Source organism: Podarcis vaucheri (genome assembly GCF_965113315.1).
Source record: "Podarcis vaucheri genome assembly, chromosome: 2".
In the NCBI taxonomy this organism is placed as follows: Eukaryota; Metazoa; Chordata; class Lepidosauria; order Squamata; family Lacertidae; genus Podarcis; species Podarcis vaucheri.
Genome location: NC_138760.1, coordinates 103,160,932 through 103,181,924, shown reverse-complemented (window position 1 = coordinate 103,181,924; position 20,993 = coordinate 103,160,932). Strand labels below are relative to the sequence as shown.

The following is a 20,993-nucleotide window of genomic DNA, read 5'->3' as shown; positions in this document are numbered from 1 at the left end:
TGCATGTAGATAAATAGGTACCGCTCCGACGGGAAGGTAAATGGCATTTCCGTGCGCTGCTCTGGTTCGCCAGAAGCGGCTTAGTCATGCTGGCCACATGACCTGGAAACTGTACGCCGGCTCCCTCGGCCAGTAAAGCGAGATGAGCTCTGCAACCCCAGAGGCATCCATGACTGGACCTAACTGTCAGGGATCCCTTTACCTTTTACCAGCATACCAGCAATCTCTCACGCCATTATTTACCTTATATTGCTTTCCCCTTTCAATTTTTGCATGGTAACGTGTCTCTCTGTGTGTGTGTGTGTACACACAGACAGTACACACACTGTGTGTGTACACACAGATGTACTAAGATCACAAATCCCTCCATGCTGCAAAACAAAGCCAGATCTGATATGATTTGTAGGTATTTTACGTATTGTATTCTGCCATGTGTGACGGGGTGGGAATCTTGGCTGGTTGGGGCTGATCAGAATCGGAATCCAACAACATCTGGAGAGCAACAGGCTCCCCAAAAGAGATACATGGAACGCTTTCATGGTGTCTACATTCCTGTGTAAAAATTAAAGAAATCAGTTTGACTCTCCTTCACCTCAAACGTAAGTGCTAAGAGTCCACTTGCACCAAAAGAGGTGTGTGTGTGTGTGTGTGTGTGTGTGTGTTTACACACACCTCCCCCACAAAAGACGACAGCATTTCTATACATTAATATCCTTGTCTTGATTTAATGTTTTGCTTCTAGACAGTGATTTTAAATTTGTCTGCCCCAGCCAACCAATCTCTAAAAGTGTTCAGTGCTCCTTTGCTAGAGCCTTTCCCCTCATTTCTACCTGGGCTGAAAACATAAGCCCATATTAAAGATTCAAAGTGTAAGTTTGACAGTTCAGCACACAGCAGCCTTATGAAAAATTCAGTGGATGACAGACGAGAAGTCCCAATGCTGTATTTACCTCAAAACATGACTCTTCACAGAGAAATAAATGAATAAAATATCAAGTGCCATCTTAAGTTTCATACTTTGGAACAGGATATTCTTTTGGGTCCAAGCAGGGGAAATATTTTTTAAAAAAAGATAATAACAACAAAACCTACAAAGTTAGATATGTTTTCAGAAAGTTTCTCAATTTGAACATGCTTATTCCTCCTATTAAAACCTTCATGATCATTTTAGATAGAGGGAAGACGAACTGGCCAAAGCGTCATGAGAAAGTTGACTGTGTTTTTGGTCCTACTGAAGTACCAGTCGCCTTAAGGGTTTTTGTTGTTGTTCACACAGATAAACATGTATTGACATATGTCAATACGAGTTGATCTCATATGAGTGATGGTGGACAAGGTGGCATTTTGAATTTTGTAACTAGCTCCTTTCTTGTCCAACTGAGGTAATTACAGGGTGGTGGCAAGTTTGGAAATCAAACTAGTGTTTTAAACCTGGAACAACTTCAATTTTGAAAAACAAACCTAACATAAAAACAGTAATTTGATATCACTATAATTACACAGCTGGCTTAAAGAGTATATATGCAATCAAGTTGGTGGGGTTGATGTGCAGGATGAGTCTCAAAAGACTGGATAGATTTCTGAATTACTCAAATTGGGAAGGGAGGACATAGCTGGATATAATCCAGATAAAGAAATCAGGGTTTTATAAGATGCAGATGTAAAGATGTTCAAACAGAACTATTTGAAAGAGAATTGAAAGAGCCATGCCTTTTAGTCTGATACTGTGGCGGCCAATCCTTTTAACATGAATAACTAAATTAAGACTACATGGAAATGACAACTGCAGAACAGCGGAGGTGGTTTTTGTTGTTTTGGTTTCTGGGGTTTCTTTTGCATACAGAACATCTTAGGCCTGGAAATTACTTTGGGTGACATTTCTTACAATTTTAAGTAACCTGCTTGCTGCATATACATTAAATAGCCTGCCTCGTGGCTGTTTCTAATTACCCATAGGGAATAGGGGTAAAAAGACCCTTCTTATGGCTGCATTTTTAAAGTAGGTCTATAGATCTACCCCTCTATTGCCTGTCCTCCCACTTGGTGTTGCATTTGTTTTACGCTTACGTTTTGTATTATTATTATTATTATTATTATTATTATGCTCAACAAGTAACCTCAGCACAACCTTCAGTTCTAATAGTATCCATTGGACTTTATATTCTGGTGAAAAGAATCTCACTTTTTCTGTTGCTGTTGATGTGCAAGGTCAATTCTGGAAGGTTTGGTGAACTTTGGAGTTAATGAGGCCTTAAAGGCTCATCGTTAGAAGTTTAGTCAAATAAATAAGGTCAATGAGCACTAATTAGGCATTAAATAGAATTAAGAACGAGGTTGCCTTTCAACCATAGTGTTCATTTTATTGCACATGGTGGTAGTTTCATCACTGAGTAAATTATTTCTTGCAATGTTCAAACTATTTGCAGCCTAGGTTTTGGTTTAGGATTGGTAATGAGGGAAAGCAGGGTTAAAGCCATGAGAGTGGCAGAAATACAGCAGGATATGCCTTTTCTAGCATGGAGGTTCAATTATGGGAGAAACATCACCCATTCACATTTTGTCTGTTGGACATTTTAATATGTGTGTGGCCACTGATTTATTTTTGGGCCCTCCGCCCAATCTGCAAAACAGAAAAACTAATTTGTGTATGATGTAGCTCAAATTCCTTGAGAATTCTGTCCTGTTTTCTGAGTGGGTCAGAGGGCCCAATCCACACACAGTGTACTGGACCCAGAAAAACCGGTTGGCACCCCTTGGTAGAAAGGCCAGATCTTCCAGAACCAAGCATGACTAAACCACTTTGTAAATATGCCCACTTTTCCAATATCGATCTGAAAACAGAAATGTATAGACGTAGAGCATAAATCTTCACAGTATAGTCGTACCTTGGATCCCGAATGCCTTGCGAGTCGAATGTTTTGGCTCCTGAACGCCACAAACCTGGAAGAGAGTGTTCCGGTTTGCGAACGTTCTTTGGAACCCGAATGTCCGACGTGGCTTCCAACTGGCTGCAGGAGCTACCTGCAGCCAATCGGAAGTCACGTCTTGGTTTCCCAATGTTTGGGAAGTTGAACTGACTTCTGGAACAGATTCCATTTGACTTCTGAGGTACCACTGTAGTTAGAAACTTGGCCAAAAGTTCATGCTCAAAACGTGTGATAGCACACGTCAACTCCCTGAAGACTACATGTCAAATTTTTTTCCATCTCTTGTTAAAAACATGCCTTTAAAGATCTACTGCGACAGGGGGCCTTATGTAGCATCTGAATTACAACACAACTCTAACCACATCTACTCAGAAGTAAGTGTTTGAATGAAATAGGATTTACTTCCTAGGTGAGTGGGTTTAGAACTGCACCTTTAATCTTTTTACTGAAATGCTGGTAAAAGGAGCTTTACTGTACTGTGATCTAGAAAGGAATTTGGACCCTTTACCTAGAACAGCTGCAAGCTTATCAGCGTTTTGAGGTTGACCTTTTCTACGAGGAGTTAACCTTGCAACACCCTTCAAGTAGTTCAGTTGAGACCTATGACTTCACCCACTGAACTTCACATCTGAGCAGGAATTCGAGCCTAGATTGCCTGTAGGCAACTCTGACACTTGAGTCCAACATGGTGCACTCCAGGGATTATGGGCTACAACATACATCCCTGATCACTGGCTACACTGGCTGCAGCTTATGCAAGAGTTACTGTGGTTCACAACATCTGGAGGGTACCAAGTTGGCTACCGGTGGTCAACTCATCACACACCATTTCCCCCCCTCCCCAGGTGTGCTCTTATTTTTGAGTGATTAATAAAATATTATTGTACAGAAATAAAGGAACACAACTTAAAACGCTTTTGATCTAAAGTCCTAGTTGCAAGGTACCTCAAAAAGGAAGGCTTTATGAAATGCTAAAAAAAAATCAAGTCAATTGCAGCCTCAGAGACTTCAAAACTAGCAGTTACGTGAGCATAGGGAAGAACTGTACCTTTCCTCTAGTCATAAACTTGGTTTTCTTCCCTAAGGCCAGTGTCATTCAGGCTATGTGAGTAGCCTCAAGAAATCCAAAGCCCAAGTAACAATGTGCAATTACACGTGACTGTTTGGGTGTTGGGAAGAGGAAAGTGGGTAGAAAAAGAAAAAGAAAAAGGGGAGGGAGGGAGGGAGAGGGAGGGAGGGAGAGGGGAGAAAGTGGTAATTACCAGGGTGTGGGCACCCTGGTCGGCTAATTAAAGTTGAAGAATCCACAGTACAAGTCTATGCCATTATCACATGAAATAAGGAGCATCAGACACATTAAAAAAATCGCGGTGTTGAGAAAAGGTAGCAAACGTTTAGTCACCACCTGAATTCTGACGTTCAGTCAAACCATCATGAAGAAGAAGAAGAAGAAGAAGAAGGAGGAGGAGGAGGAGGAGGAGGAGGAGTTTGGACTTAATACCCCGCCTTTCACTCCCCTTAAGGAATCTCAAAGCGGCTACCATTCTCCTTGCCCTTCCTCCCCCACAACAAACACTCTGTGAGGTGAGTGAGGCTGAGAGACTTCAGAGAAGTGTGACTAGCCCAAGGTCACCCAGCAGCTGCATGTGGAGGAGCGGAGACGAGAACCCGGTTCACCAGATTACGAGTCCACCGCTCTTAACCACTACACCACACTGGCTCTCTAACCACAGTTATGCCTGGATATTATTAATCATCATCATCATCATTATTACGTATACTACATTGATTACCCACTATTCACCAGCTAGTCCCAGGGCAGTTTACAACAATTTAAAATTCAATATTAAAAACAAATTACAGTCACAGAAGTACGGTGCGTTCCAAAAAAACACACACCTCAGGTGTCAAAGGTGAGGGCAAAGAGGTGTGTGCTGAAAAAAGATTTGCCTCTGTGGGGAGAGAATTCCAGTGTAGGGGCTGTGACAAAGAATGCCCTCTCCCAGGTCACACATCCTTTAATCTTCAAAAGTGGTGGAGCTGTCAAGAGGGCCCCCTCTGCTGATCTTAACACCTAAGAGGATGTGTAAGGATGGAGGCGGTATTTAGAGCCTAAAAGTAAGTCCTTCAGCTGGAGTGCCTTAAATTAGGCCAGGAAATGAGCTGGCAGCCAGTCCAGCTGTTTCAGAAAAGGAGTGATATGAGTTCTAAAGTGAACCCCAGCCATTCATTCATCTGGCTGCTGTGCTTGGAACCAGTTGAAGCTTTTTGAGTCATCTTCAAAGGCAGCACCGTGTAGAGTACATTGCAATAACCCTATCTGGAAGTTAACCTGGTTAGCTGAAAACAGAAACAAACGTGTAACTTTCTCTCTGGTCACCATACATGCCACCATAAAGCACCCATGAAGAGTCATAGCTTCCTACCCAAAAGTCTTGGGAACTATATTTTGTTAAGGGAGGTGAGTTGTTAAGAGACCCTTAACAAATTACAGCCCCAAACATTCATTCATGGGGAGGGGGGGTGTCCCTGACTCCCAGTACATTTCCAAGCACAATTCAAAGTGTTGGTTTAAAGCCCTAAACGGCCTTGGCCCAGTATGCCTGAAGTAGCGTTTCCACCACCACTGGTCAGCTCAGACACGGAGGTCCTCCTCCAAGGGTCTTCTGCTGGTTCCCTCACTGCAAAAAGTGAAGTTGCAGGGAACCAGACAGAGGGCCTTCTCGGTAGTGGCGCCCTCCCTGTGGAATGCCCTCCCATCAGATGTCAAGGAAATAAACAACTATCTGACTTTTAGAAGACATCTGAAGGCAGCCCTGTTTAAGGAAGTTTTTCATGTTTTATTGTGTTTTTAATAATCTGTTGGGAGCCACCAAGAGTGGCTGGGGCAACCCAGTGGCAACCCAGTCAGATAGGCAGAGTATTATTATTATTATTATTATTATTATTATTATTATTATTATTATTTCTGGGTTAGCGGAGTCTGTACCCTGAAGCGTATGTAACCTGAAGTGTATGTAACCTGAGGTACCACTTTATATCTTTCGCTTCTCTATTTTCCTGTGCACTTTTTCAACATTAACTTTGAAGTTACTTTCAGTTATTTTTATCAGGTTTTCATAAATGAGAAATATAGTTAAGACATTGGAGATGTATTTAAATTTTTCTCATATGCAACTGAATAATTTTCATACAGCGTCTTCTATGGACTTTCTCAAACGAAAGGAAGCCAGACGTGTTTGTGCTTAAGAGGTACTCTAGATGCTGAAGGAGTGGCAACTGAACATAATCTTCTGTGATATGTTGAAGAGCAGATTTGGAAACTAAACTAGGCCAGGAAATGAAGGGCGGCTACTCACCTGAAAAGGAGGCCACCAGCCAACCATGAATAATTAGTAAGGAGCAAAATAATGCCTTCACAGAGACTACAGGGGATATGTTTAATCCTTTGCCTTTTACACAGACACAAGTAGGCCTTCAAAAGACTCCTACTAGGAATCCTTTGTGATCACAAGCACTCCTTTTTGTGAAATGACTGAAGTGTTAAGAGCAACTGGGCTCTAAAACCACCTCCCTAGAAAACAAATGTGCAAAGTTGGTGGGATAACCAAATACAGAAAAATAATAATAAATGAAAAGTTAAGTGCTAGCCTTCTTTTCTAAACACACAGTGCTGAACCAACCAAATCAGAAGTGGAGAGAAACAAAAGGTACCTCAACTATTGTGCATAAAATGGAAAGGCAGCCATGTTAGTTCGTAAGAAAAAGGGGGGGGGGCACTCCAAAATTCAAAGCTGGACTACTGGGCTCCATCAAAATGCCAGGAACGTGTGTGTTATATTTAAGGTGTTGGACAGAACCCCTGCAAATCAGGCTTTAATTTCTCAGAGTTGGGGAACAACCCTAATTATTTCTTCATCCCAGAATCTTAGGTGTGTAACTTGATAAAGCACCAGAAGTACTTACTCAGCCTGAAATGTCAATCTTGAAATTTCAATCAGTTCTCTTCTGGAGAACTCTTCATCAGGCAATCTTTTGTTTGGTTCGGAGGACTGAATCTGAGACAGTTTCCAGGCAGAGCATGTGGAAGAGCCCTTCCCCCAAAACATTACAAGAGTAACATCTGAACCCTTGCCTGCAGAGCACAATGGATTTCTAGCCTATTGCCTTCATAACATGGTCTCCTTGTCCAGCCTGGACTGACACACTGAACAGAAGCACTTCACACTGCAACATTTTGCTGTGGATCCCGCTTGTGTAAACACACACAAATAAACACAGTGAAGATGCTAATTAATTAAATCTTATTCATTTGCAGGGCTTGCAGGCCCTGAATTAGCTAATCACTAAAATATTCCTAAACAACTAGGGAGGGTTTAGGATAAAGGCAATTCATAAAAGGATTTCGTATCTGCACTTTCTCATTTCATTTTACCCCCCTCCCTTCCTCTTTCGGTGCTCGTGCAAGTTCTATCTTTAGGAACAGAAATGATAAATCTAGTCTGCTGCAATGTATATTTAAGTAGTCACAGGCAGAAACAGAACACCCTTCGGTGCAAGAGAACACTCCTCTCTCCCAGACAAGAGACGGAGGAATTGTGAAATGTTTGTTGTAAAGCTTGCAAGAGCTCTTGACTTTTGGCTAAACTGGCAGGTGGCCATACAACTGCAAACACTCTTCAGAAGTTTTCTTCTTTCCAGCAGTGCTAAATGTACTCACTACCAAATGTGAAAAATAAATCTTTTGTGTGTGGAGTGAATTGTGGCAGACATACCCACTCCATATGTAATTGTTGCAACATCTCAGTAGAAAATGCTATAAAAGCTTAAACAAGGATATTGTATTCTCACTGGAAACACCCAAAACAGCACCGTGAAAGGTGTGGTGAATCAGTAAATCTAGAGTGTGCAGGTAATAACCTCGACACCCAGAGCCATTTCTCGCACTTGCCATCCTTTATCCTGGCTCTTGTGTAATGCAGTCTCTGCTGTTCTCATCAAACGGATGTGGCCAAGCACGCATGGTCACTGGGGAAGTGAAGTCACTCCCCCCAGTTTGATGGATGCCCAGCTATGATGAAACGTCATGCATAATGAGAACAATGATGCACAAGCAGGGTGGGGAGGCAACTTTGAACAGGAAGAGGGGTGCTGTACACTGAACATGTGAAGTACTTTTAAAGCACTTTGTTCCTAATCCCCTTGACTATTGTCTACAATCTAAGAGTAGCTATGTTCATATACTTCAGCTGCACCCAATTACCAGTGACAGACCTGCTTTCCCCCGTGCTCACCCTTGTTGTTTTTTTTTTGGGGGGGGGAGGATGCTTTCTGAGATTCTGAGAACTGAGATTCCCACATCAGGGGGACTGGACTAGATGACCCTTGGGGTCCCTTCCAACTCTAAGATTCTATGAACTTCCTTTGAGAGCTTTTAGGTGGTAGGAAAGATGTTTTAATTAAACAAACAAGTTGCCCCCTTGAGGATTCATTTCTCAAGAGTTCTTGGGAGTGCCATCTCTGCATGGAGGGGAGATGCATGTTTCCTGCATTTGTTTACAAGATTTATACCCTTCCTTTCAATCAAATGATCCTCAAGGTGGCTTACAAGAAACAGGTACTAATGCATGGAAACCTAAAGTCATACAAGCCCAGCAACCCTTAAATCTAGCTAATAGATGGGGCCTGACTGGGCTGCTGCTTCTTCACTCTACAACGGATGGGGCCCAGTTGGGCTTCCCCTTGCAATCGTATTGTTTCTGGAGCACAAGGGGACAGCCTCCCAGTGGTCCTTCTTTTCCTAGCTGGTGGCAGAGGCCAGAGTGTGCTTCCCTTGTGCTTTCTATTCGCAGAGCGTGTTGACTAAGGTGCTTATGCACAGGACCACAAAGGCATGAACAGCAAATGCAGTGTGCAGCCTTGCCTGCTGCAGCTGGTGAGCCTGGTAACCACACCTACCTCAAAAGGCATGCAGGACAGTCAATGAATTCAGGACACAACAGGCAGGGAAACATTCGACCATGTGAATGTGCAGCCAGGCAAGTGATCCTTGGTATAAGACAAGGAACACTGCAAGAGCGCACAGGAGTGAGCCTATTTTAATCTGTGAAATGTTGGCGAGTATACGTGTGGCACCTTCTGATCTTCTGTTAACTTCAGAGTGCTTGCACCTTCACTGATATCTGATCTCTCCCACTTAGCGATGGCGCCACCATCCGCATTAGCTTGTCCAGACTTTATAGTCAAAACATTGAGCATGTGCACATAAGCATGATGAGTGGGTGTTAAGGCTAATAGGCCAGACAAGGCTGAAGGCAATGTGAGCAGCAGAGGGGTGGGAATTCCCTACAAGACAAACAAGACACATAAATCAGGTGGGGTGTGGACCAGATGCCTGGGTGTAACAGCTGTAAAGGCTCCAAATATCAGTATTGTGTAAATGCAACAGTGATAGGGAAACGGTGCTGCAAGTCACTCACTGTCCTAGCCCCATTTCCATTAAGCTGCTTCACTGCAAGGCTCCACTGATTTCTGGCAGGCTTAGAAGCTAAGCCAAAGGTTGTGGTTGCTGGTACAGTTGCCCTCTTCCTTTGTCACTGGCCTCACACAGAGCCTCCACTCTTTGTCAGGGACAAGATCCAGAGCTGGAAAAGAGGGCAAAAGGAGCTTGCTGTTTTGCCCACTTCAGAGTGCATCTCAGCCACCCCACCCCCCAAGACGACTGGTATATAGCTGGCCGAGCAACTCAAGGTGCTCTGGATGCTTTTCTAGTTTGACCAGTGAAGGCCCCCATCACTCCTTCCTGCTGTGGAGCATGGAAAACAACAACAGGAAGGTTGGTGGTTTTATCAGTGTGCTGCCGAGACACTTCAGGTACCTTGGGAAATAAGTGGACAAGCAATTCCCTTCTTGTAGCTGGGGAAGAGGTAGGAATTCCACTGGAATGATCCTCATCCACCTCTGCATCCTAAAGCTTGGAACGAAAACTAGGGCGTGCCATGTTTGCCAGAGAGCTGCAGCGCCCTCACCCTAGCAAGCATGGCGAACGAACAGAAATGTGGAATGCTCACATTCAAGTACTCAGGTGTGATGCTCATGCTCACATTACCCTGATTCCTATCTATCTTCAAGCGACTGAACTATTGCCACACAAAGAACAGGCAGAGAAACCACCCTCCCATGTCTCAGACACCATGGCAGGAGCCTACTGGGGTATGTTGCAAAACCACATAGGAGGAGGCTTGCATTATATACAACTGGCAAATGTTTAGGAGCAGTGAGAGCTGTCTGGTGAAAGGAGCTGCCATGACACCTTCTCTAGAGACTTGTCAGAAGAGCCGGGATAAAATCTTATAAGCAAGGGATATGTATGGCTACAGGGTAGGCTTCCATGTACCATCATACTAACATATGGGATTTAATGGGTAGTGTGGGAATCACAACATTAATTGGCAAAGAACAACTATACGGCACTTCAAGGTCAGGTATCCATCCCATCCACCCGAGTCAAGTTCCTTCTAACTACATAGACTCTCCCAATGTCTCCAAGGTTGTTCATTCCCAAAAATTAGGTACCTATGGAACTCCCCACCCGCCAATGGAGTATACCAAAAGCTACTGGTCTCCTACTGATGGGTTGGGACCCACTATTGAACCACAGCCTAAACTCAAGTAGCCTGCAACAGTAGCACAACCACTGTACGAATACATGGCAAAATAATAATAATAATAATACAGTGGTGCCCCGCAAGACGAATGCCTCGCAAGACGGAAAACTCGCTAGACGAAAGGGTTTTCCATTTTTTTAGCTGCTTCGCAAGACGAATTTCCCTATGGGCTTGCTTCGCAAGACGAAAAACAAAAACGTCTTGCAAGTTTGTTTCCTTTTTCTTAACACCGTTAATACAGTTGCGACTTGACTTCGAGGAGCAACTCATAGAACGCGGTGTGGTAGCCTTTTTTGAGGTTTTTGAAGACTTTGGTGATTTTTGAAGCTTTTCCAAAACTTCTTTTAAACTTTTAAAACTTTTTTTTGGGGGGGTGGATTTTGGGTTGGGGTGTTGGAATTCAAGGACTTGGTGTTGGGGAGGGGTTTGCAAGAATCTGGAAGCTTGTGTGTGTTTTTTCTGCATTTTTATGATTTTCTGTGACCATTGGGCCACTCTGCTTTTTAAAAAAAAAAATTCTGGATTTGAATTTCTGTGTGGTGGGTGGCTGGGGGAATACTTGAGGAGGGGGTTCTTCAGCAAGAAGCAAAGAGTGGAAGAGGAACCTTCTTCGAGTTGTCCCCCAGAGTCTTAGAAAATGTACTGTACACTTTGTTGATTTTTAAATGTTTTTCTGTCATGTTTAGAAACTTAATTTATTGTTCCTTCAATTTTTGAAATGCTCTTTACAGTATGTGTGACTTTAAAGAGCACTTAATAAACTCTTGTTGTACCAAATTTGGCTTTGTTTGGCCTTTTTTGACCATAGGAACGCATTAATTGAATTTCAATGCATTCCTATGGGATTTCGTGCTTCGCAAGACGAAAAATTCGCTAGACGAAAAAACTCGCGGAACGAATTAATTTCGTCTTGCGAGGCACCACTGTAATAATGCACTTTTGGGTTAAAGGTAGGTCTCAGATTTGAAATGGCCAAAGACTACTGCTATAAACCACCCTATACAGAAAATCAACGGTTTGGTTTACAGTTAGAAGTTCCTTCCAGACAGAATCATAGGGCTGCAACCAAAAGCTCACTGCCTAAACACTGCACTCCCCCCACATCTGTCAGCCTTCCCAGATTATCCCATGCAATCTCACCAAAAGTGTGCCACAAGCAAAGCACAGGAGCCAACAAGAAATGTTAGTACAAAGCGTTGCGAAGCTGGCGGCTCAAGCAAAATGTCAAAAGAAAGGCCAAAGCAGAGGGCAAAAAAAGGCCAAGGTCACTGGCAACCTAGGATGAACAGCACTTTTTCACCTAACGTACATTATTTAAGGTTTGTTTAGTTTATGTATAGGCAATCTTAGCTATGGTGCTAGCCTACCCGGAGGAACAAACACAAGATAAGAAACTGCTGGAAGTGTTTAGTTTGCCTCAAGTGGTGTTTGTGTGTGCAGAGCGTCATTTATGTTCTCTTTGTGCCCTGAGCATAGAGAAAGGCAAGTCAGGTGGAGACTGAAATAAACACAGGCTGAACTGCGCAGGCAGGTTTATCCTATAGGTGTGTAGAGTGCTGGTTTCAATTGGAAGGGACTTGTGCAATGTTCATTGTTAAGAGCCCGCCCAGTGTTAAAAGACATGGCATTGAAAAGATGACAGCGCTTGTCTAAGGAAAGTCTGTGGTCAAAGCACCAGGGTGTGTGAAAATAAACATGACCAGCAAGTGACAAATGTGCTCTAAATCCCATTAATGTTTTTCCTCCTGTCCGGCTTGTCCAATTCAGAAACCCGAAAGGAGAGAAAGGGAAGACAGGAAAGGGAGAGTAGATGCAATTCAGCAGGGTGTTATTAAGCAATTTGCTTCTCTGCAGAGGCTTGGTATTTAGATGTGCACCATGCCTAGGGCAAGGGAGTTCCTGGAGAATTCTAGGACAAATGGGTCAGCAAGCACAGTAATTGATGTCTTGCTTGCAGCAGAAGCATCCCAACCTGTTAAGGGACTTCATTTCTGGAAGACTTGGGTTAAAATTAAAGCTAAGTACATCCCAGAGTGAGGTTCCAACCCAAACTGGGAGTCTTGTTGTATCACCACTGTGCATGGAGAGCGTCAAACCCACACCTGATACTGGGCTCCATTTTAACTCCACAGTATGTGGCAGTAACTACTGAAATGCCCCCTGTTACGATGGCTTCGTGCGTGTGTGGCTAGATGGCCCACATCCTGCAAGAACCCATGGGAGAACTACCGCCATAACCACATGCAGGTTTTACTGCTCATGAAATTCTAGTCACCAAACGTCAGGACTGGGAGGCTGGCCTATGCTTAGTCACAGAGTGAAAGTGCAACGTGAAGCATGTTTGCTCAGAACTAAGACACACTGAATTCAGTGGGACTTACTCCCTAGCAATGGAGCCTAACATAGCAATCCCTTGGTCTCAGTCAGCTACACTGGTACCTGCTTACGCTGGTGTAAAGTCAGGGAACACGGTGGGTTCTTAAACTCTTACATGGCAGAGATTTCCTTTTGCAATCAGCTGCTTACAGGGTTCAGATTAAGCTTGCTCTTCCTCTGACACACTGCTGACGTCACCCATTTTCAGCCCTTCTGCCAGCATAATATCAAGCTGGTGTATCCCTAGTGCCATGCCGGGGTAAGCCTGAGGTCAGCATGACATTGCTAGTGCTGAGGACTTGCACCAAATCATGAAACACTCCCACTGATGTAAATGGGAGCACAGGATTAAACCGTGAATGTCATAGAAGGCAAATGTGATGCCAGAAACTCAGTAACGATTAAAGGATTGCTTCTCTAAATATACAGTGGTGCCTCGCAAGACGAAATTAATTCGTTCTGTGAATTTTTTCGTCTAGCGAATTTTTCGTCTTGCGAAGCACGGTTTCCCATAGGAATGCATTGAAAATCAATTAATGCGTTCCTATGGTCAAAAAAAGTCCAAACAAAGCCAAATTTGGTACAACAAGAGTTTATTAAGTGCTCTTTAAAGTCACACATACTGTAAAGAGCATTTCAAAATTCAAACCCAGAATTTTTTTAAAAAAAACAGCAGAGTGGCCCAATGGTCACAGAAAATCATAAAAATGCAGAAAAAACCACAAGCTTCCAGATTCTTGCAAACCCCTCCCCAACTGTTCCCCCAGCCACCCAGCACACAGAAATTCAAATCCAGATTTTTTTTTAAAAAAACAGCAGAGTTGCTGTTGTCTATCTTTTTAAAAGCAAAAGCTGGTACCATTGCAAAATAAGTTAACAGCCATATAATTATGTCCCTTTAATGACAGCAATGTTCAGTTGAATAAAAATTTCTCCTCCACCCACCCCCAACATTACTTTTAATTTTAATTTAATTTGCTTTTAATTTGCTTTTAATTTTAATTTGCTTTTAATTTGCTTTTAATTTTATTTAAAAATTTAATCTGGTTGTTTTGGGCTATAGAGGAAGCTTTTCAACTCCTTACTATGCCCACAACCCTCCTCAAGGCCCCTCCTCAGCGCCCTTCCCCCCTATAAATGTAGAATCACATAAACGTGTTGTACATCTGGCAGCATGCAAATTAGGGTACTTTTAAAAAGAAGAACAAAATGCCATAAAAAAGGTTACTAAAAGAGGAAATAATATCCCAAGAAGAAGAAGAAGAAGAAACCATAAGCAACTGAAAGAGGGTAGGATGTGCAAAGGCTCGCAAAGCATGAGCAAAAAAAGGAACAACACGTTAAATAGTAGGCGAGGACAAGCTGTGCAAAAGAATTGTTCTGCAACAACCATGGCACCAGTACATTTGAAGCACAGCCACTCCTTGCAGCCAAATGACACAAGATGCTTACATGGGACTCTTCCACCTACCTGTCCACAATCCACCCATTTCAGAGATGCATGCAGGCGAAGTGCCTGGTGTTGTTGTTTTTCCCAAGCACATGTTAAAATGTTATCTCAAAGCTGGGGCTTGGTGCATACATTCCTTTCCCTCAACAGTTAAACATTAAATAATGTTTCAGGATTGAGATGTTCAAGAAAACTGTTATTGATCTAGCCAGGTTTCTGTACCACACCCGTCTATCTGAGCATCTCTCCTTTTGGGCTACTACATTCCTGGCCCACAGGTTTGTGTGGGGAGTTGCACAAGATCACTCTTTCTCTGTTTCCACTCATTAGGCAAGGTATGCATGCAAGAGCATTATTGATTAGTTTCACCTATCACTTCTACAGGCTCTCTTAAAAGAGTTTAATAGTTGCGTGCTCTGTGAAGGTGGGAAGAGCTGGAGCATAAATAATGAGGTGGGAGGAATATCAGAGATTTCTGAACTAGGCATAGGCTCTGTTGAATGGGTTCAATGGACAGTTCCCATTTGCAAACTCAGGGACCTGCAGCACTGGTGACAACATGCAGCAGACATCATACACTTGGCCTTCAAAAAAACAAATTCATTGACGCACACCCTCACCAAGGATTTCAGAGTAAATTTAGGGATCATGGGTGCAGTAACACCTTTTCTGTCTTCTCCTGGCACCCATGAAGATTCTGAGCCCTCCCATTTATTGCCCCCTTGTTCAAGAGATGATGGTAGTAGTTACTCCCTGCCCCCTCCGCCAAAACATACATAGAGCTGAAGGAGGAAGCTGGAATAGTGCTATTATTTCCCAATTCCTCTTTCAGTTCTGTGCGTTTTTCAAGGCTCATGTAAAAGGCAGATCCACCTCATGCATTTAAAGCACATCCAATGCACACTTGAAGCACATGACTTCCCCAAAAGAATCATGGGAACTGTAGTTTGCCTCCGCCCAGGGTTACAATTTCAAGAAACCTTAAACTACAGTCCCCACGATTCTTTGGGGAAAGTCATGTGCTTTAAATGTATGACATGGGCCTGCCCTAATTGTACTGAATCCAACTTTTACCCGATCCTTGGAAACTGCAAAGGGTAGGCTCGTGTGGTTTATTACTTTGCCAGCTGGGGGTGGGGTTGATCCAGGAGAGGTAGGAAGGAAGTAACCAGGGTGATAGTGCCCATGGGAATGGATTAAAAAAAACCCCAAATGTGAATAAATTGGTCACATCTGTTATATCTGTAACCCAAACCCTATACCATTGTTTCTTGATCATGAGATGGCACTGTTTCAGGATCAGCAGAGGTGTACTAACAGGTTTGCTGCAAAACCGGCACCCGCCAGGGATGCAGACCTGGAAGGGTGCAACAATCACTATGGGACTATGGAGATTCTTGGTGATGCACCGCCAAGATCAAACGTGGGAGAAGCTTCCCATCCTTCTTGCACTGCTGCACAAAGGCATACGGTAAAGTGAAATTGTTTTTTTGGGGGGGAGGTGCCGATACAGCTCCTTGCCAAGGGTGCAAGGAACTGTAGGTATTCTGAGGATTAGTCACTGATGGCTGTAGAAACTGCTATACATATGCAAGCAGGCACTCTCCGATGCCGACAGGTTATAAGGGCGTTTCATGAAATACAATCCTAAACCAGCTTTAAAAGGGAAAACCACATCAAGCATAGTTGACAGTCAACAAATTATTAATTTCAGTTTTAGATTAATGATGTAGAAGGGTAAAGGTAAAGGGACCCCTGACCATTAGGTCCAGTCGTGGCCAACTCTGGGGTTGCGGCGCTCATCTCGCTTTATTGGCCAAGGGAGCCGGCGTACAGCTTCCGGGTCATGTGGCCAGCATGACTAAGCCGCTTCTGGCGAACCAGAGCAGCGCACGGAAACGCTGTTTACCTTCCCGCTGGAGCGGTACCTATTTATCTACTTGCACTTTGACATGCTTTCAAACTGCTAGGTTGGCAGGAGCAGGGACCGAACAACGGGAGCTCACCCCGTCGCGGGGATTCAAACCACCAGCCTTCTGATCGGCAAGTTCTATGCTCTGTGGTTTAACTCACAGCGCCACCCGCCTCATGGATGCAAATCTACCTGCAAAGACATTTTCACCTTTCCTGCTTCTTAGTGAGAAGCAGTCAACAAACAGAAGGCCACACTGCCATGCTACTCGTTATAAATACGACACCTATTGCATCTGTGACCCATATTTCTACCTCTTTCTCATGCCTCCCACAGAAACTGAGTTCTAGGGACAGCTATTTTTCTCTTTGGCTGACAGGCAGGCTCAGCAAGAAACCACCGCCTGGCACCATCTATCCCGATACCAATTAACACACACCTAGTAAATAGAGAAAAAAGGTTGTCCTCTGTCAAAATCGTTCTCTACACCCTTAAAGTCTTTAACATAACACTGATGAGCAGCATTACTACATCTGCACATCATTGCCACTATAACCAGTTCCTCTCAACGCTAGAACATGCAACCAACATTAACATATTCAAATCATATATCTTGGCAAAGTCACAAGAGCAAATTAGCAATGTTTACATTTCGAACATTTTCAAATTTCTTTAGCATATATAAGTAGCTACACATTCATCTGCACACCTGCAGAGATACTCACACCCATTTATTTTGGCAATTCATTCTCACTTTCATTCCCACCTTGTTCTGGATTTCTTAGCTGCAATTTATTTATTTTTAGCCTAGCTCTGACATTTCCAGAAAGTACACTTGACAATGGTCAAAACGCTTATTGGAAAATACTGATGACTCCAACATCTTACTCTTACTGAATCTAGCTGAAGGGTGGTCATGAAATTTCTTTAGAACAGGGATGGGGAACCTCTGACCCTGCAGAAGTTGATGGACTCCAAACATCCCTGACCATGTGGGCTTTCCAGCTTTCCATAGGCATCTACTTGGCCACTGTGAGAACAGGATGTTGGACTCGATGGGCCATGGGCCTGATCCAACAGGCTGTTCTCATCTTCACTGCCCATGCTGGCTGAGGCTGCTAGGAGCTGAAGTCCTTCAACATCTCCATCCTTCATCATGACACATGATGGATGCTGTTACCTTGTTGAGTAATGCCTAGATGGGAGACCGCCTGAAAACCCCACATACTCTGCCTTGAATTCCCTTATGAAAGATACAAATATAATTAAGTTTACTTGCTTAAGAAAAAAAAACTTTGCCTTTATTTCTCCTTTACTTCTCTAATCAGGAACTTCCTGTATAAGCTACATCTGTGCACTTTAACGGGCTATCTACATATCTTATACCTATTTTGAGTAGAGAAGATTTGTGTGCCTACTTAATTCTTGACCCACTTAAGACCATAATAAGCAGAGCTTGCTGGATCAGGCCGATGCCTCATCTTTTTATATATATTAAAATTTTATTATTTTCCTTTAAACAGCTTTCCAAACAATACATTGATCAACATAAAACCCCTTTTTGCTCTGCCGAGCTTACGACTTCCCTCCAACCGGTATCCCATATCAAATCCAATCGTACAATCTAGCTCTTTACTATATGACTACAGGATTTACTTCAATCCTGCTAGTGTCTTTAAATTTTTACAATTATCACAGGCCAATTATCACAGGCCAATGCCTCATCTAGTCCATCATCCTGTCCTCACAGTGGCCACCCAGACGCCTGTGGAAAGCCTGCAAAGTGAACATGAACGCAGTGGCACTCTGCCCACCTGCAATTTCTAGCAATCAGGATTCAGAGGCTTGATGCCTCTGACAATGGAAGCAGAACATAGCCATCATGGCTGGCAGGTGCTGATAGCCTTACCCTCCATGAATATGTCTAATAACCCCCTTTTTAAAAGCCATGCAAGTTGGTAGTCATCACTGCCTCCTTTTCTCCACTCCAAACTGCCCTCCTCACCCCCTTTTTCCTGCAACCAACACTAGTTTTGGACCTTGCAGGGAGACAAACTGCATTGGGTGCACTTTGAAGCAAAGATACAGAGTTCAGTAATGAGTTACGCCCCTCTTCCTCACTCTGTTTCAATATTCAAAATCTCACCCAGTGTGCTTTCCTTTTTTCAAAACCAAGCCATCAGGACATTGTTAACTACACTGGGCGCAGCGCATAACACTTTGAGAAATAAAAAAATTCCTTCCAGTAGCACCTTAAAGACCAACTAAGTTAGTTCTTGGTATGAGCTTTCGTGTGCATGCACACTTCTTCAGATACACTTCAGATACACTTCAGATACACAAGTGTGCATGCACACGAAAGCTCATACCAAGAACTAACTTAGTTGGTCTTTAAGGTGCTACTGGAAGGAATTTTTTTATTTTGACTATGGCAGACCAACACGGCTACCTATCTGTAACTTTGAGAAATGTTTCTGTGCCTCTGAAAGCAATGATTCTTGTGGGTTTGAAGAGCATAAATAGTCAATGGTGCGGCAGGAACAGCAATTAACTGGACACCAGCTCAGGCATCTATTCATATTTTTTGTTGCTGTGGCGGTCCAATGAAGGGAGCATCAAAGTGGTTAAAAGGGAAACCCCCAGTTGCTAGAAACTCTTTAGACGTATGTATCTTTAGAAGTTCTAAAAATAGTGCACTCCTGGGGGGGTTGCACTCCTGAAACAGAGGGCAAAAGTGTACTAACCCGCTAGGTGTCCTGCCTTATTTTGTGCTGTCATGCATCCACTGACAAACGTCAGTAGCTTTCTTTTTGGACATGAGGAAAGGCGAAGCAGCAATTTATGGGAATGGCTGAGAGGGCGAGTCAACGGCAGGTGGAAAAATATGACCACATGTTTTAGTACACCCGCAAGGCTCCATCCAGCAGCTTGCGCAAATGGGCACCTTCATGCGCGCAAGGGCCTCCTCATTCATAGCTAAAGGCAAATCCCATTGCATGCTAGAGCAGGGCCATGCCGTTCATTCTGATAATGTTTCCATTTCAGTTGTCTAGTGGACAGCATGTCCCTAGAAGATGTAAAAAATGTTTCTCCTCCAGCCAGCCCTTCCCTTACACTGGGAAGTCAGCCATGCAGTCTCCATAGCCCCTACCAGCCAGTGGTGTTCTCGTCAGCTCTGTACTTTGGGCAGGGAAATCAGAATGCAGGAAGACCGCACCAGTGGATTTTCTAGCTCACAGCCATGTGGGTTTGCCCTACACCTGATGCTAACTTAAATCCTGAAGCCTTAGACCAGGGTTTCCCAAACTTGGGTCTGCAGCTGTTGCCAGACTACAAATCCCATCATCCCTAGCTAGCAGGACCAGTAGTCAGGGAGGCTGGGAATTGTAGTCCAAAAACAGCTGGAGAAATCCTGCCTCAGACTCCAAACAGTGGGCATAAGTTTCTCCTCCTCCTTCTTGCCACTGTGACAGAAGAGATAAAAGCAGGTATGCTTCAGCCACCTGGCATCTGCTTCTAGAGGCAGAATGAATCTGCTGAATCAGCAACCAGGTGACTCAGTGGCCTTGTTCAAATGCAACAATGGGCTACTGTTCAGCGTTGCATGAGTGAGCCTCGCAACTCATGCGACGTGTGCTCCTGCTCCCCTCCTGTGGCGTGGTCATGAGGAGAGAGTTGAAGCTTTTGCTTCCAGTGGCAATTAACTTCAGTTACATTGGACCATAAAATGTGGTTAATCTTCCGACTGTTTATTAAAACAAGCCAGCTTCATAAATCACAGCTTGAAGACGAGATTGTTTATGTAAACCATAGTTAAGACTGGTGGTGGTGGAGAACCTTTCCCAGCTTGAGGGCTTCATTCCCTTCTAGGCAACTTACCAAGTGACACATGCCTGGAGCAATAATTGTTAGCTTACTCTCACATCCCTCTCTATCCTCCGTCCAGGCAAACAAGCACATCAGAGTTTAAAGACACCTTCTAGACAGAAGTAAGAACTCAACCTCTCTGAGGTCTCACAATACTTCATTCTTGCGTTATTTCTAGAACTTATCCATCCATTTCTGTTAGTTACTTCAGGCAGAATGAAAAGTATCAGTAGTGTGTGTGTGTGTGTGTGTGTGTGTGCGCGTGTGTGTGAATCCATATGATTGAACAAAGTTTATTTTTACAGCTACACACATACAATTGTACAGGAAAGGTGCTAAAATTACCTTATGTACACAGGACTTTGCGTTCAGGAAAAAGAGCTCAACTGTGGTTTTGTCCTTCAGAAAGGAAATGCTTTCAATGTAAAACCTAAAATAAAGAAGGAGAAAGTGACTTTATATTACAATACTTCCAGCTGTAAATGAATGGCAATCTGCTGGTTTGTGCTATAGTAATGAGAACACCAGATTAGGGTGATGCTTCGATTGACTTTATGGAATAATCATGAGAGTGCTGTTGCACTAAAGTCCTGCTTTCGGGATTCCCTAGGCATCCGGTTGGCCACTGTGAAAACAGGGTGCTGTTTTCAATGGGCCACTGGTCTGATCTAGCAGGCCTTTCTTCCATTTTTATGTTCTTATGGTTACTCAAATACAGTGCAAAGAGGGCCTGGTGCCTGAAGCCAGCTCCCTACAGAGTACATCCCTTGAGGATCCTGCCATCTATCATTCTG

At 43.5% G+C, this 20,993-nt stretch overlaps 1 protein-coding gene across 6 annotated transcripts in view; it reads right to left on the bottom strand.

Annotated features, from left to right (window-relative positions):
* The window catches only part of FRMD4B (FERM domain containing 4B), a 262,525-nt gene that overhangs the window by 97,044 nt on the left and 144,488 nt on the right, over positions 1-20,993 (bottom strand). For all 6 annotated transcript variants that reach the window (XM_082209330.1, XM_082209327.1, XM_082209326.1 and 3 more), the window contains one exon: positions 20,545-20,629. In XM_082209330.1, the coding sequence (XP_082065456.1) occupies positions 20,545-20,629 (85 nt within the window). The remainder of the gene's footprint in view (positions 1-20,544; positions 20,630-20,993) is intronic.